Source organism: Pongo abelii, chromosome 7 (assembly GCF_028885655.2).
Source record: "Pongo abelii isolate AG06213 chromosome 7, NHGRI_mPonAbe1-v2.0_pri, whole genome shotgun sequence".
Taxonomy (NCBI): domain Eukaryota; kingdom Metazoa; phylum Chordata; class Mammalia; order Primates; family Hominidae; genus Pongo; species Pongo abelii.
Window position 1 is genome coordinate 120134131 of NC_071992.2, and position 24229 is coordinate 120158359.

The 24229-nt window shown below is 34.6% G+C and overlaps 1 protein-coding gene across 49 annotated transcripts in view; it reads left to right on the plus strand.

Annotated features, from left to right (window-relative positions):
- RIMS2 (regulating synaptic membrane exocytosis 2) overlaps nt 1-24229 on the plus strand; it is a 773441-nt gene that overhangs the window by 646714 nt on the left and 102498 nt on the right. For 36 of the 49 annotated variants that reach the window (XM_063726750.1, XM_063726767.1, XM_063726760.1 and 33 more), the window contains one exon: nt 19144-19385. The exons of 12 other annotated variants lie outside the window; for them this stretch is intronic. In XM_063726750.1, the coding sequence (XP_063582820.1) occupies nt 19144-19385 (242 nt within the window). Of the gene's footprint in view, nt 1-19143; nt 19386-24229 lie in introns of those variants that run through there. One more of the 49 variants, XR_010141279.1, reaches the window with a different exon arrangement.

A 24229-nucleotide genomic window follows, 5' to 3' on the forward strand; every position in this document is an offset into this window, starting at 1 on the left:
GCAAGACCCTGTCTCAAAGAAATAAATAAGATTTTATAACAAATCAATAAAAACATTTCTTGACATCCCGCTGTAGATGTTAATTGTCTGCACATTGTTGAGAGTATAATCTAAACATAACCTGTGGTTCCTGGAAGATGGAAGGATTAGCTTAAGTGGAAGAAGGAGGAAGCTGTGCCAGATGGGGTGATGCATTCTGTATTATCATAGAAGCAAAAATGGGTTCATCATCAGACAACAGCTTGGCCTACATAGAACTGAGGACTGTTGTGAAACATACAGATGGGCAGATATTTGTGTGATTTCTTCATTTCTTACTGGAAATTCTTTATTATTTGATGTCTTTACCATTCACTTAGCACTTGCCATGTTTTGCCTTGGGATTGTTTTGTCTTTATGCTTCATCTAGCAATCTAGGTTATAAGTGACTTTGGAACAAATGTTGTGTCTTGTATTTCTTTTTAATTAGCATAGCATTGACTCCAGTGCCTTATACATAGTAGATGTACAAATAATATGTGTTACTTGGTTGACATCTATATATTTCTAAAACATTTATTAGGAAGGTTTACTTTATCATCAGCAAATATTTATTGAATACCTAAATGATTTACAAACATTTCTAAATGCAGCTTGAATATTAGTATTCAACTATCCTTACATTACTAGGAGTTTTCATTCAAATAGTAAATTTAATGAATTAATTTATTCAATAAATTCTTTCTTTAGAGTTATTAAGTGTCAGGTATAATGCAGTAGGCTGCCGAGGTAACACAGACAAAATATCCAAATGCCATGAGGGCAAACAATTGCAATAGAAGAATTTCCATAATGGATATATAGTAAGATCCTGGGAAAACACTGTAATTGATATCCAAAAATTCATTATGTCAGATGCAATGTGGAAATACTAGGTTCATGTAATGATCTGGGTGAACCTGTACACCGAGCAGTCCTGCTGCATAACCGCTTGCCCAGATTCCAGCTACAATTTGACGCCACCTGGTGGCAGTTTTCTACTCTAGTAAAAATACCCAAAATGAAAATGATTCTGAATCCTGTAGCTGACTGAAACTTTTAGCGTAGTGGCAGAAGTCCAGGTACCTCTTTCTTGGTTTCCCAAGCCTATGGAAGAGGATTGGGGGACCTACTTTCCATCTCCCTGTTTCTCAAAATGGGCTTGGGAGCCTTGCCATCCTCACCGCATCCCCCTCTTAGGAGATGAGAATTTTAACCCATCAATTTGCCAACAGGTGCTTAGGCAGAAGATGAGAGCAAATTGGCAAAAGTGTTATCTAATTTCACATTATTGAGGAAAATGTTATTTCAAAGTTTTTCTGTATATACAGTTGGCATAAAGGAAAGCACATCAAAGTTATCCAAGCTGGGGGATGGAGATTAGGTGAGACTTCACAGAGGAACTCTTATTCAAGCAGAGACTTAGTAAACCAAGTGGCCATGTGCAAGAATGGTATTTATGAAAGAGAAAAAAGCAGATGTCAAGGCACATAAAACTGAAATTATGTAGGTATTTCAGATAACTACATATAGTTATGTATTTCTAGAGCATTTAGTTTGAGAGGGAAAAGAGAAGGAGGTGAAGTCAATGTTAGGCATAGGTCAGAGCATTACTCATTTTGTAGGCCATGCAACGGAGCTTCTATTTTATTCTATAGATGGAGTCATTAAAGAAATTCTCTCAATAATTTTATCTATAAAATATTACTATAAACATATCTTTCTCATCCATAAAATACACATCATAGTATAATAGTGCCTACTTCACAGAGTTGTGTAAGTTAAAGAGAAAATGTGTGAAGTATTTTGCATAGAGTCCAGCATAGGTTATTATGTAAGTGGTAACTGTTAGCATTGTTATTAATATTACTATAAATAATGATTGGAGTGGGCAAGGCTAGAGGCAGAGATAGGAAACTAAACCAACCTAAACTTGCTGATTGGTTGGATAGAGAGAGTAAGAATAAGAGAACACATATCTTAAGTTTCTTGGATTCTGATCTGGGCAGTTAGATGGATGATGATGTCCCTCAGGTAGTCTGAGGAGAAAATATATGTGAATGCATGCATATGTTAATTAATACATTATTTAAAGTAAATATGTTATATTTGATGATACATAGACAATCTGGAATAATCAACTAATAATCACTTCATCCATTCACATGTATATGAAAACGAAATTGAGTTGGATTTCTTTACCCTTAGAAAAGATGGTAAGTAGTTGGAAGCAATCATGCAGCTATTGCTCTAGGAGGTGAGTGATACCTTAAGCTAAAAACAATATTTTAAATTTGTGGAGGAGAGAAAATTGAATCTTTCAAAAAAGGAAAATAATGGCGAATAAAGGGGCAAGAGAGAAAAACATATGCACAGTGGATGGCAACTAAATTTGACCGAGGCAGGAAATGAGGATTGGGGTTTATTGGGGAATATTTCTGGCAAATACCTTTACGTAAATTGGATTCATTTAAAACCAAAGAGAGTGATTTACATTTAATAATACAAGCACTATAGAATTTTGAAAAGAAGTAAATAATGGGATCCAATTGCCATTTTTATGTTATTATCGTGATTATGAAAGAATGTATGGAAGATGAGAGGATAAAAGTAAAGATTCTAATTCTTAATTGCATCTAGTAATTTTCTAAATTCATAAAATACATATTTTCTGTTTCTGTTATGATCAAATGCATATACACATTCAAATAATTTTGAAAGTTATTCATTTTCCTTTTCTTATTTTGTATGTTAACATAATTAGAACTAAGATAAATGCATTTTAGGGTATTTGTTATTTTTGTGGATGGAATATTCATGTTCTTTATTACTCTAAGCTTATTAATCATTATTTTAAAATTCTGCTTTGCAGACTTTCTTTTTGGGTCACTTCAGAATTTGTCTTTTGTAACAGAATTAGATTATATTCCATAATATCTATTTCATTAAATTTACAGTTGAAGAACTGAGGTCAGAGAAATCAGTATCGTATGTCTCAGGGTATATGCTGTATATGCTATCTAGAGCTAACGTTGGAACTCCAGTCTCATGAGCCTAGGTACTTATTACTTAAATTTGCTAATCATTTAAAAGCATAGAATTACCTTTTAATGGACCAAATACTTGAATTTCCAACCTTTTTTCTGACCTGCTATATTATAGGAGGGAATGAAAGCAAAAATGTTGACCGGGTAGACAGAGATAAAATAAACCTCCGATGGTAGGTGTTATAAAATTCCTGACTAAGGGATATAGAAGGACAGATAAGCACATTACCACAGCGTATCATACCTGTACGGTAAGGCAGAGTAACAGCTACATGCAGACAGTTTTTACAGGTCTGAAAGAATTGAGCAAAACAAAAGGAGTGACCTGAATGTTGTTTACTAAACATCAAATGAAGACTTTAGTATTTTTTCACATGGCATGTACTTTGTATTATGTAAATCTCTGCCAGCAATTCTCAAAATGTGCTTGCTGGATCTGCACTGTCAGCATCACCTGGGAATTTGTTAGAAATGCAGTTTTCAGGTATCACCCCAGACCTAATGAACCAAAAACTTTTGTGTTTTAACAAGCCCTCCATGTAATTCTGATGCAGGTTAAAGTGTGGCAACCCCTGCTCTAAGCTAAGGGGAATTCGTATTCATCTTATACTACTGGTAAAGTTGGTAACTAAAAACTTAAGTTCTAGTGTCAGACTGCTGGGTTCAAATACTAGCAATGAAACCTTCAGCAAACTTCATAACCTTCCTGCCCTTCACGTTCCACATCTGTATTTGTACCATTTTAAGTGGGGTACGTAACATGTGAAGGTGCTGAGTTGGAAAAGAGCTTGACATTTTTTAGAAATTTAGAAAAGGCCACTGTGGCTAAAGAGTTGTTTACAAAGACAAATGGCTTGACATTTAGGTGAAAGAGAACGGCAGAGACCAGATCTCCAAAATCTTGTAGGACCCTATTAGAGAAGAGAGTGGGATCCTGAGGTCCTGTGGAGGAATTGATTTTTCCAAGGAGAAGGGACACTTTTTTGTTATAGGCACAAGAAAGAGAGGGTAGGGTGCAGAACAATTAGGTTTATAGACTGGTATTTGGAAGATAAGGGAATTCCTTCTGATATTTTATATTTTATGGATTTTGGATTTTTCCCAAGTACACTGAGAAGACACTGAAGAATTTTAGTAGCAGACTGCCATAAAATGATTTGTATTTTAGAAAAATCAAGTGGCTTCTATGTGGAGAATGAGTTGTAGTTGGAACATAAGCATGTAGGATGCTGTTGCAGTAAAGTAGAGAGTGGCATGGATTTGAACGGTCAAAGTCTGGATGGGGAGAAGTGGAAGGATATGTAATATATTTTAGAGATAGAGTCTGTAAGACTTAGTGATAGATTAGGTGTGGGGATGAAGGAAAGGGGGAAATCAAGAGTGCCTCTGGAATTTTACCTTCAGCAACTAGGTAAATAGTTATAGTCTTTACTGAAATAACACTGAAGAAGGAATAAGTTTGAGCGAAAAGATTAAATTCAATTTGGAACACATCAAATTTGTGACATTCTGTGTAACATCTGAGTGCTTGTTACAAGTAGGCAACTGGGTAGATAGTTCTGAAGTTCAGAAAGAAGCTCAGCCTACTAACTTAAATTTGGAGATTATATATATTTACAAATAATCATTAATATATGATACATATGTATCATGTGAGGAGACCTCAAAAAGTTTGTGAAAAAATGGAATTAAAAGATAAAAATTTTAAAAAATAAATGTTATTTCTCAACATAAGCCCCAGCAAATTCAAGATACTTTGGGGCCAGGCACAGTGGCTCACGCCTGTAATTCCAGCACTTTGAGAGGCCAAGGTGGGTGGATCATTTGAGGTCAGGAGTTCAAGACCAGCTTGACCAACATGGTGAGACCCCGTCTCTACTAAAAATACAAAAATTAGCGGAGCATGGTGTTGAGCGCCTACAATCCCAGCTACTCTGGAGGCTGAGGTAGGAGAATTGCTTGAATCCGGGAGGCGGAGTTTGCAGTGAGCCGAGATCGTGCCACTGCATTCCAGCCAGGGTGACAGAGCGAGACTTCATCTCCAAAAAAAAAAAAAAAAAAAAAAATCGATTGAAAGCTCTGCTTTTGTCTGCAGGTAATCTGAATCCAACAGGTTTGGCACCCATTGAGTGCAAAGTTTACTCAACTTTAATTTTTCAGTCAGAATTGTATATGCTGAACCAATTGAGATGTCTATGGTGTTGGCTATTGTTTGTGCTATTAATTGTTGATCTTCTTTGATTAGGCGCAAATAAGATTAATTTTTTCCTCACAGATTGATGTGGATGGTCTACCACTGGGGGCTTCATCTTGAACATATCATCCTGTCCCTTCTTAAAACAAGTTATCCATTTGTAAACTGCTGATTTCTTTGGGGCATTGTCCCCATAAACTTTTCATAAAATATTAGTGATTTCACCATTCTTCTACCCAAACTTCATCCTAAATTTGTTGTTCTTACTTCAATTTAAGCAGAATGTATATTGCTCTGACAGGGGATCTTTTCAAATGGATGTCTTATCCTTTTTAGTACCTCAAAATAGATCCTGTTCAGACATGTTATAACAAGTTAGTATAAGCTTATTTTTGGTGCAAAAAAAAATTCGAAATTCATGAAGTTTTTTTCATAATATGAATTTTCCATTAATTTTTGAAAACTTCATGCTTATGGTATAAGGGAATTTCGTCTGATAGCGTCTGTTTTCTCTATGAAATGTAAGGAGAAGTCTGTAGAGAGGAAAGCAGAAGGTGAGAGGTTTGAATAGCATGAAGAAGGTAGGTATACACTCCTTATTGTATGAGTGGGGAGAACATGTATGCTGTAATTTTGAGGCCAATGATAGTGAACTATAGTGGAGCAACTGTGCTCTACTGAATTTTTTTCAAGAATGCTGATATGGGCCAGTCATGGTGATTCATGCCTGTAATCCCAGCACTTTGGGAGGCCAAGGCAGGCAGATGGCTCAAGCCCAGAAGTAAAGACCAGCCTGGGGAACTTGGCCAAACTTGATCTCTACAAAAAGGAAAAATAGAAAAAATTAGTCAGGTGTGGTGGCGCATGTCTGTAGTCCCAGCTACCTGGGAGGCTGAGGTGGGAGGATCACTTGAGCCCAAGAGGTCAAGGTTACAATGAGTTGTGATCACGCCATTGCACTCCAGCCTGGGTGCCAGAGTGAGACCCTGTCTCCCAACCTCAAAAAAAAAAAAAAAAAAAAAAAAAAAAAAAGAATGCTGAAATGTTGAGATGTACACAGAGAAGCAGCATGTGGTATGATTTATCAAGTAGTTCAGCCAGTTGGATGTCTTATGAGGAGGGATACTCAAAAGTTTAAGATATTTGCAAAAGAGTGATTGAAATGATGAGCTGTGGAATCTAAGTTGGTTAAGTATAAATTAAGAGGAAGGGGCTGATACTTGGAGAAAAAGTAGAGGGCTCAAAGTTCTCAAAATGTTGAAGAATAAAGATAACTAATTAATTGAGCTGGAAGGAAAGGAGACAGAAAGCCTTGCAGCAACTTTCTGGATACTGTTGGGATAACCTTCTGGATAATGTTATCCCCATTTTATACAATATGGAAAATGAGGCACAAAGACTACTTTGGTTATTCAGTTACAACTTGATCAGTGTAGCTATGTCTTGAATGTGAGTTTTCTAATTAAATTCAGTTGGCTTACCAGTAGAGAATTATTCTGCCTACTCAATATACAAATCATCCATGTACTTTGTTCAACACTTTTGCCATAAATGTGTTCAGGTTACAGTGGTGACTTTTTTGGTGACCCATTTATTGTCTATCTTATGTCTCTACTCTCACTGAGCATTTTATCCAATTTTAATTAACATTTAGCTAAAAGCAATAATACAGCACTTAAATTGTCATCCTTAACAGACAAAAAGGGGTGTATGGGAAAGTCTACATTTTGGAGTTTTGGAATGTTTTCTAGGGATAATCTAAGGAATAAAGGGAATTTCCAATTTTAATAATTATTTACCAACAAAAATGAAGAGTAAATTTATTCACGTGGATTGTGTATAGCATTTCATTTATGCCAAAAGTGTATAACTTTCTATTTAGTGCCAACCATAATATTTGACATTTTGTAGATAATAAATTAGTCTCTTCATAGAATCAACCTAAGTGCCCATCAATGACAGACTGGATAAAGAAAATGTGGTACATATACACCATGGAATGCTATGCAGCCATAAAAATGAATTAGATCATGTCCTTTGCAGGGACATGGATAGAGCTGGAGGCCATTATCCTTAGCAAACTAACACAGGAACAGAAATTTAAATACCATGTGTTCTCACTTATAAGTGGGAGCTAAATGATGAGAACACATGGACACAGAGAGGGGAACAAGACACACTGGAGCTTTTTGGAGGGTGGAGGGTGGGAGGAGGGAGAAAAACAGGAAAAATAACTAATGAGTACTAAGCTTAATACCTGGGTAATAAGATAATCTGTGCAACAAACCCCTATAACAGAAGTTTACCTATGTAACAAACCTGCACTTGTACCCCTGGATTTAAAAGTTAAAAAAATTCAATTGTTCTCATATATTAACAATAAATAATCTGAAAATTAACAAATTAGTCTATGAAATTAAATTTACTTGTATATGCATTATTATCAGTCATCTGCATTCCAGGATTATTTTATGAATGGTTTTTATTGAATTACATATTTTTCAAATTTGAAATTACCAAAGGTATGGGGATTATTTGGCTGTAGGAAATCTGAGGGACTGTTTCTTCAAGGCCACAGACCATCTCTGTTTGTATAAAATAGGCTGCTTCTTCAAGTAAATCTAACAAGTTTGTTTATATTTTTAGTAAAGCCTTAATGCCTCCATGTAATTGTAAATATACATAATAATTAGAGTCAACATATCTTAACCATATTCTAGACATTGTGCTAATTGCTATATATATGTTACTTCATTGAGGTTGCTTCGTTAATTCATGAGGATTACCTCATCACAACCTTGAGTTACATTTGTTTTAAAGATTAACTCATTTATTCAACATATATTTGCTGAACACTTACCATGTGGCAAACATTATTTGAAAACGTACAATTTACCAATGAACGAAAGAGGAAAAGTCTTTGTCCCATTTATACATACATTATATATTACAATTATGTATATAGTAAATAGATGGCATATGATAAATAGCAGAAAGGTATATAATCAATAGAAGATACTTAGAAGAGAAGCATAGCTTTATTCTTGACATCCTGACTGAATAGATTGCCTTGTTTATTTGTTCATTTGTAGGTTTGTTTAATGAGACACAGATGTAACAATGCTTCACATTTATGTTAGAAATTCTACATGTTAGAAAAAAATGATTCACCATTTCTTACAAACAATCCAATTATACTCTTTTAGTTATTTTTAAATGTAAAATAAATTGTTAACTATAGTCATCCTGTTGTGCTTTCAAATACTAGATATTGTTCATTCTATCTAATCATATTTTTGTGCCCATTAATCATCCCTATTCTCCCCACCTGCCACCGCCACTACCCTTCTCAGCTTCTGATAACCATCATTCTGTAATCTAGATCCATGGGTGTAGTTGTTTTAATTTTTAGCTCCTGCAAATAAGTGAAAACATGCAAAGTTTGTCTTTCTGTGGCTGGCTTATTTCACTTAACATAATGTCCTCCAGTTCCATCCATGTTGTTGTAAATGATAGGATTTCATTCTTTTATATGGCTGAATAGTACTCCATTGTATGTATGTACCACATTTCCTTTATCCATTCATCTGTTGATAAATACTTAGGTTGCTTCCAAATCTTGACTATCATGAATAGTGCTGCAATAACCATGAGAATGCAGATATCTCTTCAATTTGGGTGTATATCTCACAATGGGATTTCTGGATAATATGGTAGTTCTGTTTTTAGTTTCTTGAGGAACCTTCAAACTTGTCTTCATAGTAGTTGTACTAATTTACATTCCCACCAACGGTGTAAGAGGGTTCCCTTTTTTGCACATTCTCACCAGCATTCATCACCTCTTTTTTTGATAAAATCCATTTTAACTGGGGTGAAATGATATTTCATTGTAGTTTTGATTTGCATTTCTCTGATGATCAGTGATGTTGAATGCCTTTTCATGTACCTGTTTGCCATTTGTATGTCTTCTTTTGATAAATTTCTATTTAGATCTTTTGCCAATTTAAAAATTGGATTATTACATTTTTTCCTATTGACTGAGCTCCTTGTATATTCTGGTTATGAATCCCTTGTCAGACGGGTAGTTTGCAAATATTTTCTCTGATTCTGTGGGTTGTCTCTTCACTTTGTTGTTTCCTTTGCTGTGGCAGAAGCGTTTTAACCTGATGTGATCCCATTTGTCCATTTTTGCTTTGGTTGCCTGAGCTTGTGAGGTATTACTCGAGAAATCTTTGCCCAGACCAGTGTCCTGGAGAGTTTCCCCAATGTTTTCTTTTAGTAGTTTCATAATTTGAGGTCTTAAATTTAAATATTTAATCAATTTTGATTTGATTTTTGTATATGGCAAGAGATAGGGATCTAGTTTTATTTTTCTGCATATGGATGTCTTGTTTTCCAGCACCATTTATTGAAGAGACTGTTCTAACCTCAATGTATGTTCTTGACACCTTTGTCAAAAATGACTTCAGTGGAGGTGTCTGAATTTGTTTCTGGAATCTCTGTTGTGTTTCATTGGTCTATATGTCTGTTTTTATTCCAGGATCATGCTGTTTTGGTTAATATAGCTCTGTAGTATAATTTGAAGTCAAATAATGTGATTCCTCCAGTTTTGTTCTTTTTGCTTAGGATAGCTTTAGCTATTCTGGGTCTTTTGTGTCTCCATATAAATTTTAGGATTATTATTTCTATTTCTGTGAAGAATATTGGTATTGTGATACAGATTACATTGAATCTGTAGATTGCTTTGGGTAGTATGGACATTTTAACAATATTGATTCTTCCAGTCCATGAACATGGAATATCTTTCCATTTTTTGTGTCCTCTTCAATTTCTCCTGTCAGTGTTTTGTAGTTTTATTATAGAGATCTTTCACTTCTTTGGTTAAGTTTATCCTAGGCATTTTATTTTATTTGTAGCTATTATACATGAGATTACTTTCTTGATTTCTTTTTCAGATTGTTTACTGTTGCCATATAGAAATGCTACTGATTTTTGTATGTCAATTTTATGTCCTGCAACTTTCCTGAATTTGTTTATCAATTCTAATAGTTTTTTTGGTGGAGTCTTTAGGTTTTTCCAAATATAAAATCCTATCTTCTGCAAACAAAGATAATTTGACTTCTTTCTTTCCAATTTGGATGCCCTTTGTTTATTTCTCTTGTCTGATTGATCTAGCTAGGACTTCCAGTATGATGTTGAATAATAGTGGTGAAAAGGGGCATCCTTGCCATGTTTCAGATCTTGCAAGAAAGGCTTTCAGCTTTTCCCCATTCAGTATGATACTAGCTGTGGGTCTACTGTGTATGGCTTTTACTGAGTTTAGATATGTTCCTTCTATACCCAGTTTTTTGAAGGTTTTCATCCTGAAGGGGTATTTAATTTTATCAAATGCTTTTTCAGCATCAATTGAAATTATCATATGATTTTTGTCCTTCATTCTGTTGATATAATGTATCACATTGATTGATTTACATATGTTGAACCATCTTCGCATTGCTGGGATCAATCCCACTTGGTCATGATGAAAGTTCTTTTTAATGTATTGTTGAGTTCAGTTTACTATTATTGAAGATTTTTGCATCTTAAACACATGATATGTGCATTCTAACCACTGTATTATTTATAGTATTCTCTTGAATATTTTTCTCTCTCTACATGTCATAATTTTTACCCACCATTCAAGACCCAAGTTTATAAAGCTTTTCTCATCTCTGATTCTCAATAGTATCCTTCCCTCCAGTGAAATTTCATAACACTGGGTTTATGTCCCTTTTCTCTGTGCTTGTAACTTTTCTTTTGCTAATTTGTATAAGTATTTTCACTCATATTTGTACCCCTAAAGCACATGTCCCTTAGGTAATGTCTCATGTCTTATTTATTGTTCTTATTGACCACAGGGCCAAAGCTACCATTTGCCTAAATGGAGGCTTTGCACAAATTAGAAAAAGTGGTACCTCTAGGTAGATAATTAGAAATGTATACTTGCTTTGAACAGAACAATTAGAGAAAATTCCTTCTTTATGTGAAGAAAAAAATGTATTCTTCCTTTTGGTCAATTTCAGCCCCCGTATGCCAGAGCATGGAGGGCAGGTACCATTTCAGCCCCCACTTGCTGCCTTGGGACCTAACACCAAGTAGATGCAAGGTAGATGTTTGCTAAAGGAATCGATCAATTTGTGGCAAGATGTTTACTATGGTTTAAATTAGCTGAGTACAGAAATGTTTGAACTAAAAATTCAAGGGGAAAAAGGAACAAAATGGAAACCAGGTCATCTCTCTGAGGATGATTAAAAATAAAGTAGCTGAAATCATCAGAGAAGAGATACAGCTTTTGTAAGATACATGTTATAATGAAGACATTTAAAATCATAATTTTTGTATACATTTTTATCTTAAATTGACAGAGAAAGCAAGTGACACCTATTTTTGAAACATGTACATTTTAAATATAGTTTTTGTGCTTAATTGTTTTTAAGGAAGACAAAACATAGCTAGAGAGAGTGCAGGGACATATAACTAGCATAAAAAAAGATACTGAAAAATTATCATTTGATGATAGACAAATGATTAGGAACCATGATCATGGTGTGATAAACAGAGAAACATATACTTATGTTCTATAAATAATACGTTTAAAATTTTTCTTTAAAGTAACTTCCTTCAAACTCATGGTGGAGGGAGAGGTCTATTATTCAATAATTTGGTAGAGAATTTATAAATTCGAGAGATAGTAAATGTTCAATATATAGACAGACTTAAGAGTTTAAATAAACTTTTTATGTTCAGTTAATAAAGGAATATTCCTAGTTTCCTTAAAAATTTAGCCTTCATAAATTTATCACTTTTAAGGAAGATATCCATGATCTCTCCAAAATGCCCTTTGATGTTATATTTGGAGACATAATACTGAGCTGAATCCCAAGTCTCCTGATACAAGAACCTGTGCAATCTATGTTCTCACAGTCTTAGGACAGCTCTGATGTAATATCTGAATAAGCAGTTAACTACGAGTAAGTCGTGCAGGCCATGCATTTGTCCCTACATGTGTAGGCCTTATCCTATCTACAATGCTCACCTTGACTTCATTCCATTTATATTTAGTTTTGTAAATTTCCTCTAACAAACATTCTCATTCCTGCCTCAGGATATTTGCACTTGCTCCTCTCTAAGCTTAGAACATGCTTCTTTTATCTGACTGGGTTCGTCATTCAGGGCTCAGCTAGGTTGTCTCCTCTTCAGAGAGGCCTTCCTTGACAACCTTATTTAATGTTGTCCCCAAACTTTTCAGTCCCTTGTTATTTTATTCCATCTTATTTTCTTCAGATCACATATCACTATCTAAAATTATCAATTATTTATATGTTTACTGTCTTTCACTATGACAGTATGAATGAAAGCTCCATGAAACAGGAGCATTCTGTCCTTTTCTATGCTACACCTCTTAATTTTGAGAATAGTGCCTGCTACATAGCCTGCTACTTTTAATTTAATTTATTTTTATTTATTTCAAAGTAAATATCTTCCTTTTTTTTTTTTTTTTTTTTTTTGTTGCGACAGAGTTTCGCTCTTGTTGCCCAGGCTGGAGTGCAATAGCGTGATCTCGGCTCAACCGCAACCTCCGCCTCCCAGGTTCAAGCGATTCTCCTGCCTCAGCCTCCTGAATAGTTGGGATTACAGGTGCTTGCCACCACACCCAGCTAATTTTTGTTAGTTTTAGTAGAGATGGGATTTTGCCATGTTGGCCAGGCTGGTTTCAAACTTCTGACCCCAGGTGATCCACCCGCCTCGGCCTCCCAAAGTGCGGGGATTACAGACGTGAGCCACTGCACCTGGACCAAAGTAAATATCTTTTAAATAAGAATGTCCAAATCCCAGGAATGTGACATGTTAAAAGGGAGCAAACTTTAAGAAACAAATCATTTTTTTTAAAAAAGAAATCCTTAATATATTGGAATTTTTGGCATTAACAAGCTCTTGGGAAAGGAATTTTGGAAATTACAGTCCTCCTGGATGCTCCTTAAATTATCCCAAGTAAGCAGTGACCTACCTTGTGACCACTGAAATACTGCTTCCTGCCATGAGACCTAAGACTTAAGAACCTTAAACATAGATTAATTGCTAATGGCTATAATCAAGGCAGATGTTTTTGATTAAATGTACTTTGTTAATTAGCCAAAAGTTTCTCCCTAACCCTGGACATTTTGTGGCATAGACACACACACACACACACACACACACACACACACACACACACACCCTCTAATGCATTTAGATACTATAGTAATACATTCAAGCATATTAACATAATGTATTTATATACAGTACTTGCAATAATGTTAAAAATACTAAACTTTAAATTTCTGTCATCTCCAGAAGTCAAAGAATTAGTATGAAAAACTCAGTTTTTACATACTCTTCAAAGAGAGGTTTTCATTTAACTTAATTAGGGTTTCTTGACATTAGAATTGACCATTGGAATTTCAGTTGTAAACCAAAACCAAGTTCTTATGCAGCCATATTTGCATTTTACATGCCGATATTTGCCAGCAAATTAATCAGAGACTGTGTCATATCATTTTTGTATCCGCATATTTGTCATAAATGGTGTTCAGTAAATCTTTGTTGAATAAATGATTACTACTTTACTAGCCTAAAATCATAGATGGTAATCTGAGTTTAAGTGAAATAAAGTTTGTTGTGTAGTAAATTTGGATAATAATAATTTCAGCTACCACATTTTAGGAAAGGAATGGTATTTAATATAGAGAAGTTTTTATATAAAAGGAGAACTTTAGACAGAAGCCAGATTTTTTTGTTGCTGTTTTTTTTCCTGCAAAGAACATGCAAGAAATGGCACTTTAAAATCCAGACATTTATCCAATGACTGCCAACTGGTGCGATGAAGTATGAGTTATAGTAGCAGCAGGTATTCAGTTAATTTGTGGCACCTGGCCCAGGAAGCACAACAGTGGGAAGAAAAAGGAAGTAAGCCTTTCAAGATACCGTGTTTAGGAGCTTGACCAGTCCTACTGGGTTTGTTTCTAATCTACCAGGAATGCTATTGTCTTCAAACTCTTGAACACTACAAGCGCTATCACCACTTTCTTGCCAAAGATGTTATAAATGGTTTCACTCCTGGAACTATCTCTGTCTACTTTCTATCCTTCAATGTCTTTTCTGTCCCTGTGCCACAGTCCTAATTCTCCATTGTATTAGCTGTTAGGCCTCCATAGAATCACCCCAGTCTTTCATTCCTTGGTAAATTATTTCCAGACTACCTTCTCAGTTCTAATGTGATGAAATATTTGTTTTGGCATGACTATACGTTCTTAAGACTCAGAATTTGTCTTTGTCTCATCTTTGCTACTTATTATCTTTAAGCCAAACCACTTACCTCTATTCATTCAAACCTATAAATGAAAACTTTGGCCCTATAGCATATAAACTTCATTTAATTTAATCACATCTTCCAATAATCCCTAATATGCTATTTATGTATTTGGGGAATACTTGTGTTTCACTTGCTTTGTAGTTACTTGTTACTTTTCTCCTAGTGATTGACAATACTAGATTTGCCTTTTCTTTAACCATTCAGGATACAACTTTTCAACAACTATTATTTTGCCATAAATCAATCTCCGTATTGGCAGTTGTATATATTTAACTTTGATAATACTAAATATATACAGTTTTTATTGTTTTTCTAAAGCCAAAAATTAGAAATATGCACAAAACAATATTTAGAAATGTAAAAACAATGTCCTTTTCTAGAACTGAACACCCTATATTAACACTCAATCTATTGTGTAGTAATCTGTTAGGATTAGCTACAAATCGATACTGTACCTTTAACCCATGACATGAACTAATGTGGGTTGAGTAATTTGACTTACATAAAAGAAGAAGCGATGTTGGACCTTGATTGCTCTTTTCATTTGTCTGTTTTAACTTTCTTTAGTTACCAACACTTTTTATGTTTATTCTGGAAAAAACAAAATAGAAAAAGACAAACTTTTTTTAACACATAGCTATCAACCAGAAAAAATTAAAATGACTTGTAGCAGACTGGTCACAGTATATCCTTTCATATTTTTGGCTAAGTACATTTATATTTTTCCCCTAAAAATAAAATTCTTCTGAACACATAATTTTATTTTTCTTCATATCTCTTCATTCTTCTTTTGTGCAGATGACTGGTACATCATCTCATGAATCTAGGCTTCTCAAATTACTTAGTTTAGCGCAGAATATTACTTCTTTTTTTATAAAACTATTTTTGGATTTCTGTCACTGGAAAAACTTTGGGATTTGAATTTGCCTGTGTCCCCTAGTAGTAGGGTAAATCCATATTTGATACATATGTCATCCAAAGCTAAGTTACAGATACCTGCTTCTCCCTCCCCATCCCCCACCATCAAGAATATCTTTTTATGTCCATAAACATTTATGTTTAACAGCATTTTCAAAAGTACATTGTCTTTTATTGATGAACATAATTTATTTAAACACCCACTGTTGTTGGACATTTGTGGGTTTTTCCCCTTGTTTTATTTTGTTTTCTTTTTTGCTATTATAATCAATTGTGCAATAAATATCATTATACCTAAATCTGTACACATTGCTAAGTTTTCCCTTATGATAAATTCTAAAGTTGAAATGCTAGGTTAAAGGGTAGGCTTGTTTATTTTTAAAGCTTTTGACATATATTGCCAAGTTGCTCTTTAGAAATCTATCACTGAGATCCCACTAGAAGTGTTGAAATATACTGTATTTCCAAACCTTATAAAATTTCTCTTTTAAAAAAATTGCTAATGTAATACATCTTTTCCTAACCACACTGAGCATTTTAAAATATTGCCCATAATTACAAATTCCTTACTCCAAAGTATTTCAAAAATCAAGACTCCCAAAACTTTAAAAATTTTGGTAGCTTGTAGCTGGGTGCGGTGACTCACACCTGTAATCCCAGCACTTTGGGAGACCGAGGCGGGAGGATCACCTGAGGTCGGGAGTTCAAGACCAGCCTGACCAACATGGAGAACACCGTTGCTACTAAAAATACAAAAAATAAATAAATAAATAAATTAGCTGGACATGGTGGTGCATGCCTGCAATCCCAGCTACTTGTGAGGCTGCGACAGGAGAATTGCTTGAACCTGGGAGGCGGAGATTGCGGTGAGCTAGATCACGCCATTGCACTCCAGCCTGGGCAACAAGAGTGAAACTCGATCTCAAAAAAAAAAAAAAAAGTAGCTTATTTGCTTACAACATTTTTTGCTTATCATTTTAGATGATGTCCAGTGAAGAAAGAAAAGGAACCCTAGCTGCAATCTTTCTCTCATCAAAACACACCACTCTAGTGCTACTATTCATAAACTCATCCCTGGTGATCTCTAAGTTTCAAGGAAATAAAAAGAGCATCCATCTTATAAAACTTTTAATAACCCCTTTTGGGCCAGGCTCGATCCTAGGACTGTAATCCCAGGACTTTGAGAGGACCAGGAGAGAGGATCACTTGAGTCCAGGAGTTGAGACCAGCCCGGGCAACACAGTGAGAATCTGTCTCCCCTCCCCCACCGCAAAAAAAAAGCCAGGTGTGCTGGCATGCACTGTAGTCCTAGCTACTTAGGAAGCTAAAGCAGGAAAATCAAAATCACTTGAGCCCAGGGGTTCGAGGTTACAATGAGCTATGATTGTACCACTGCACCCTAGCCTGGGTGATAGAGCAAAACACCATCTCTAAAAAACAAATGAATAAAAATAAATAACTCCTTTTGTAAATAATGCTTTATTAAAGTTGTTAGGTTGAAGAGAAGTGCACTTGTTTTCAAACAAAGTTCTCATTAAAATATTATTTATCTACAAAATGATGTATCAGTTCCAGTTAGTATTTTATTGTAGTATCTTATTTGATTTTGGTCAAGTTCTTTATGGCCTTGATATTCAAACATAAAAATTCAAATGCAAAAATCACAAGATACAATTTTCTGAGGATTTCACTCTGTCATCAAGGCTGGAATGCAGTGGCACCATCTCAGCTCACTGCAATCTCAACCTCTCGGGCTCAGGTGATCCACCTGTGTCTCCGAAGTAGGTGGGACTATAGGCATGTGCCACCATGCCTGGCTAATTTTTTACTTTTTCGTAAAGATGGGGTCTCACATGTTGCCAGGCTGGTATCAAACTCCTGGGTTTAAGCAGTCGTCTTGCCTCAGCCTCCCTAAGTGCTAGGATTACAGGCGTGAGCTACTGTGCCCACCCAAAAATTGCTATATAACAGAAACACTAGGTTATTCTGACTATGGAACATAGGTTATATAAAAAGCCTTAGTTTCTGTTAAACTTTGGCTCTTTTAAACTATAACAAGCCTTTTCTTTTTACTTTCTATCAAAATAAAACAAACTTGAAAATTATCATTTCAGGATATTACAGAAACATATTCTCATCTCTTTTCTCTTCTCTTCTCCTCTTCTCTTCTCTCCCCACCCCCCTGAACTTTCTCTCTCTCTCCCTCACACACACACACACAGTAACTCTCTTTGTCCTGTTTCTGACTATGCATGCCACATTTTTTCTTAAAACAAATGTGAGGGATATAATAGTATACTTCACTATATATTTTTTTAATTTCACACTGGGTCTTTTCCCTCTTAAATACTTGGAGAAGGTATTACATAGGTTAATAAAAGTAACATGTGGTTCTAGCCTTTAACCAGATTTTACTCTAGGATAGAAAACACTTTTTTTTTTTCTGGAAGACCAAGATAATTGAATTAGATATAAGAGTTCACCTCAATAGGTTAGTTTTCTAATTCTCATCCTTTAAATAATGTTTAAAGATATTTCTGTTTCTTGATTTTTATTCTTTTTTATTACTTTATGTATTAAACATTCATTATCAGAACCAAAATAAAACTTTGTAATACTGAGTCAAAAATTGATATGTAAATAAGTATTTTCATTCCTGCAAAACAGACTGCTTCCCTCATAGTCCTCCTAGGTTTATGGGGGCTAGCTGGATAGCCTGCTTCCAGATTCTTCACTTTCTAATCTACACCTACCATACCCCAGAAATCGTGGAAAAATCATTTTTTTCCATTTTTAAAGTCATTTCTTTAATTACTCCCAGTTGCAGTATTAGTCTTGCAGTAGATTATTAATCAGCTCACATGCCTCAGTGATTCATTGATTGCTTTCTGGTGCACTGTCTGGAAAACTGATAATGATTTTTCTTTCTTTCAAAAGAGTGCAAGAAGGAAATCTCTCTTCTGTTTATTTTTGTAATATAGATTTATATCAGTAATGATGAAATTAAGTGAAATAAAGTATTTTTTAATTCAAAGCTAATGAAAATAGCAAGCCTTTTTAGAAAATTTGACCATTATTAGATAAACCTTATTATGAGAAAACTTACAGGGCCACTTTTGAAATGGATACTATATTATTGGCCTTTTTTTTTTGTTTTGGTAAAATTTTCCCACTTGTCTAATTACTTTTTGAAGGCAACAGTAAAGTAGAGAAGAATGTTTTTGTCAACTTCTCCCTTATGTTGTATGGCTACCTTTAGGTCCTGCAGGACAGCATAGTGTCTTAAATGAACCCACTGATTTTTCATGAATTTTTTTCCTGTGATCATGCGAATTTGCACCTTGTCTTTGACAGCAGAAATAAAATCATAAATCTGATTTTGCATATTTGCTCTAAGGTTGGCCCAGAGTAGCAAAGCACAATCAAGACCATGGTATTTGAAATTTTTTAAATCCTAAAAATATATTCCATAGATGATATAATTTAATTATATTCCAAATGTTTTATCTAAAATGCATTTTCTGTCTTTTCCTTTTTACTCTTGTCCTCACTTTTAATGATCCATCGGCTGACAGTGTCTTTACATCCAAAATGCAAAGCAGACAAGTGGGCATATCAGGGAAGAACATGACAAAAAGCACCAGCATCAGTGGAGACATGTGCTCACTGGAGAAGAATGATGGCAGCCAGTCTGACACTGCAGTGGGCGCCTTGGGCACCAGTGGCAAAAAGCGGCGCTCTAGCATTGGTGCCAAAATGGTAGCTATCGTTGGTCTGTCACGGAAAAGTCGCAGTGCTTCTCAGCTCAGCCAAACGGGTAGGAATTTTAATGTTACTTTTAACTTGATATTTGAGTTGTCATTACAAGATATGTTTCTTTTCTCTTATTCATTTTATTGCAGTAATGTGTGGATGATGACATGTTCCAGAGGGAAAGGGCATTTTAAACTAGTTAACCTTTCTGAAATCAACAATGATGTTTTTTCCAGTGATCAATGAGCCTGCTTCCGAGTGAACCTTGGCCAGTGTTTTTAAAATGTAGATAATGTCTTTCCTCCTCAGGGAGGAGTTACGCTGTGACACCCAATTGCCAGCTGCTGATCCTTTGTAAAGATAATCTGAAATGGGGGATATTTGCTTTTCTTTAGGTTCCTCAAGTTGGAACCAGCTAAATTAATTTCCATTCCCAGCAAGATGCTGTGAAGATGACTTCTCATATTTTGTGTGAATAATACAGTTCTTGTTTTGCTGACAACCCAACTTCCTTTCCAGTTTGTAAGCAACATTTACCAGTAGTTATCAATTTTCTCACTGCAATTTTTATTTCCGTGTTAAAACTTCAAACAGCAATATTCTCCAGCAGCAGGGATGGAGGAATTTTCTGCTGACAGTGAAGATATTCAAAGCTTTGCTACTTTAAAATTCTGTTGCTAAATCACATCTGCAAAAATAAATTATATACAACACTCCTACTCAGAAAAGCCACTGTTAGCAATTAAGAAATTTGTGAATCAAAGCAATGTCTTTTTTCAAATGGGTGTAGATAATTAAACATTAAATCCTTGGTATCTTGGAAATAATAGCATATCTTCTGCTTAACAAACAAATGCATGTAATATGGTGTTTCTTTTATAGCAAAATAAATTATAGACAGCTGGATTAAATCTAATTTATGTTTGACTACTAGGACTCTTGTACATAGAAGTCAGATATAAATCTACAGCACAAAAGAATTTAAGGTTACATTAATTCCTGGACCCGGCTAATCTTGATTTTTACAAACTGTACTTGTGATTCTGGGAATTTAGTCTTATTTAACAATATTATATTGAAATAATTATTTAGTGGTATTTTTTATATTCTGATTGTAACTAAAGATATTTAAAGTGATTTTTGTCATAGGATTTTTTATTTGGTGTTGTAAAATACTATTTTGCACTTTAATATATAAATAGAAGTTTAATTTATGGACAGTGGACATACAGATCATATTTTAATGATTTTTAAAATTGTTAATATTTATACTAATTAACTATGTTGTGCTAATATAATACATGCTGGCCTTTTGAAATTGAGGTTTTTTTATACTTCTGTACTAGAACTTCATTGCATGTTTTTCTTTAAAACTTACAAACATCTGTCAATCTAAAACTTCTCTAAAAAATAAAGTCTACTAATTTTTTTTAAATTACGAACCTAAAATGGACATTAATAAGACTACAAGTTAGAAAATATATGAAACTAAATAATTAATTCCATTCACTCAGGGTTCTTATTTATAAGTATTGAGCGCTTACTGTGTGCCAGACACATGAAGAAAAAAGATGAATAGGAAATCATTTATAACCCAAGTTGCTTACAGTCTAATAGAGGACAGATACTTCAACAGATTGCTTCAAGGTCATACGCCAGTGGTGAATCTAGAATTACATAGAAGTTACACTGGATGCTCAGAGGAAGGCCACTTGACTCAACCTGGAATTCCAGGAATGAATTCCTGGAGATGATACCTAATCAGAGGTATCATCTCAGTGACTCAAGTGGCTGCTAACTAGGTAAAAGACAATTAGAAAGGTGTTCTAGATAGAAACCATAAGAAACAAGGCATAGATCCATGATATGTGCAGGAATGATAAGCAGTTACCTAATTTTAACATAAAATATTGGAATGAATAGCTAGAGATGAAGCTAGTAGATAAATAGAGACCAGGTCATAGAGCATCTCAGATCATAATTATAGATGATAGGAAGTTTTAAAAGGTTCTCAGTAGAGGATTGATATGGTCATATTTGTATGTACTTTATGTATAGTTTTTAGGCCATTCAGGCTGCCATTTGTTTGTAACAAATAATTTTTGAGTACCTATCATTTGCCAGGGACTATCCTAAAGAGAACAGAAGACAGAAATCCTTCTTCTCTTGGAGCTTATATTCTAGTGGGGCTACAATAAAGAGGTAAACTTAAGTCCACACCTGGAAAAGAGCATTTAAGGATGAATTAATAGAGAAGTATGATAATTCAGACAAAAGATAAGATCATGAACTAAGCCAGCTGTAATAAAGATAGAGAGGGGATGATAGATTCAGGGAATTTTTAAAGAGCAAAGTTAGTAGTCATTTACCTGATTAAGTGACTGATTGGATATGAGGAGGTGAAGGAGAGGAAATTCTAAGATGACTCCCATATTTCTGACTTGCATCACTGAGTGAATGGTAGTGCCATTAATGGATATTGGAAGTATAAGAAGAGTGGTTGGGGCATGGTGACTGATGCCTGTAATCCCAGCACTTTGGGAGGCCAAGGCAGGCAGATCACTTGAGGTCAAGAGTTTGAGACCAGCCTGGGCAACGTGGCAAAACCCCATCTCTACAAAAAATACAACAGTTAGCCCCTCGTGATGACTCATGCCATAGTCCCAGCTACACTGGAGGCTGAGGCATGAGAATTGCTTCAACCCGGGAGACAGAGGTTACAGTGAGCCGAGATTGGCTGCTGCCCTCCAGCCTGGGTGACAGAGTGAGACTCTGTCCTGCACTCCCCCCACTCAAAAAAAAAAAAAAAGACATGTTGGGGAAAGAGGAAGAGGGATGAGTCTTTGATTTACGAAATTTTGAATTTGTGATATCTGTGAAAATTTCCAAGTGGAAATGTCTAGAACATTTAAATAAACACTTTTGAAGCTTGTGTCAGAACCAGGGACATAAATCTGAGAGTTACAAAGTTTAGGTAATACTTAAACTCATGAACATGGCTGAAATTGCCCAAGAAGAATGATACAGATAAAACAGCAGTAGGCCAAGACAATGCCCTGTGGAAGATTAGCATTTTAGAATTGCGCGGAGGAAGAGCCCAAGAAGAAGAAGAAGGAACAATCATAAAGAAAAGACCAAAATTATGAGAGGATAGCATCACAGAAATTAAGAGTGTAGAATAATTCAGTAACAGAAGGGTCAGTATTTCTCAATGATCAATTTCACGTCTTTACATGTTTGGCATAACTGTCCCATATATCTTTCTTTCTTTGTATTTGTATTACAAAATTATAGCTCTATTGACCATACATTGAGATTCTGTAACAACACTGATTTGGTTTTCATGTATGAGTAGTTATAGGTTTTCATCTCAAAAACATTGTGATGTTGGCAGATTTAAGAAATGTAGTCTTGTTTCTTGTTATAAAGTTCCTTCTTATATATTACATAGCAAACGATAAAGTCTCTTTGTTACTGTCTTTATTACTATTCAGTGACATTAAAATGGGTATATTTTTAATCGTTCTTAAAATTTACAGTTATTCATACCTACTCACCTAATAGATTTGACCTGCTGGCAATAGAATTCAGATTATCTCTCATTTTAAAGCCCAAGTTTAACTGTAGCATGGCCAACAGAGATTGTTTTACAATTACTGGATTTCAAACTTCCAATGGGTTTCTAAGTTCTGTATTTGTGTGCATATGTATATGTGTTTAAAATAAGGTTTTAATTATGCTTTATTTTCTTAAGAAAAAAATGGAATCATAAGCTTCAAAAGTATTTGAAACAAATCTTCAAATTTCAGTATTTGAGCATATGATCTAGTAGCTTAGATATTACATTATCAAAAGTCATTATCTACAATAATGAACTAGTTTTATAATGCTGGATCTTATAATAGCTTCTTTCTTCAGACATAAATATATAAGATGTATTGAGTAACTTGCCTGAAACAAAGAAATTCTTTGTGTGTTTTCAGCTGTATGTTTGTATTTTCAAAGACTTGTTTAGTATTCTCTTTATTTTCCTGGTCTCTATGTGAAGATCTATATGTAGTTAAGTTAAAGAGTCATCATGTGATGAATGATGTATCATAATGATTTCAATTTTTTGAGATGGTATTTACTATTGTAAAAATAAATGTTATTGTACCACCATGGATTTCAAGATCAGACAAGACAACTTACCTCCCTTCTGAAGAGTAGAAACTCAGCAAAACAGGGTCTTCCTAAAGAATAGTGAAATGATTCTGGATGATATCACAGTAATTATATGTAAATAATAATTGACAAAGGAGAAAACTTTTATAAAGGTATGTTGACCAACACACATAGAGGCTAACTTATATCTCTCTTCTGTCATACTATTTGTATGTTCCATTGCCTGTTAATTGGAAACTCATCTTTTAAATCACTGTTTCTAAAGAATTGAGTATGACTTGATAGGCATCATAACCTAGTAGAGAGCATATAGAGGGAATGAGGAGACTTGAATTCTATTGCTTACTCTGGGTTATATATTAAATATGGACTCTTTAAAAACTTACCAAGCAGATCTGAGTCATAGTATGTCTGTCTGACTGATGGAATTGACACGTGCTATCCTAACAGCATTTCTATAAAGATAATATTTTTAAATGTATGAAAAGTACATTAAAATCACATGGTAGATATAAGACATCAGTAACCAATTCAGCCTCATAGGGGAATCAAGAGTTCTGTCTTAGACATGATTTTGATTTTGAGATGTCCATTAGACATCTAAGTGCAGTTGTTACATGATTAAGTGCATAGATGAATTCAGAGCCCAGTAGATCAAAGCTAAGGATGTAATTTAGGAGTAATCTGCAGGTAGCATTTGAAGCCATAGAACTGGGTAAGATTATTTATGGTAACTTGAATCAA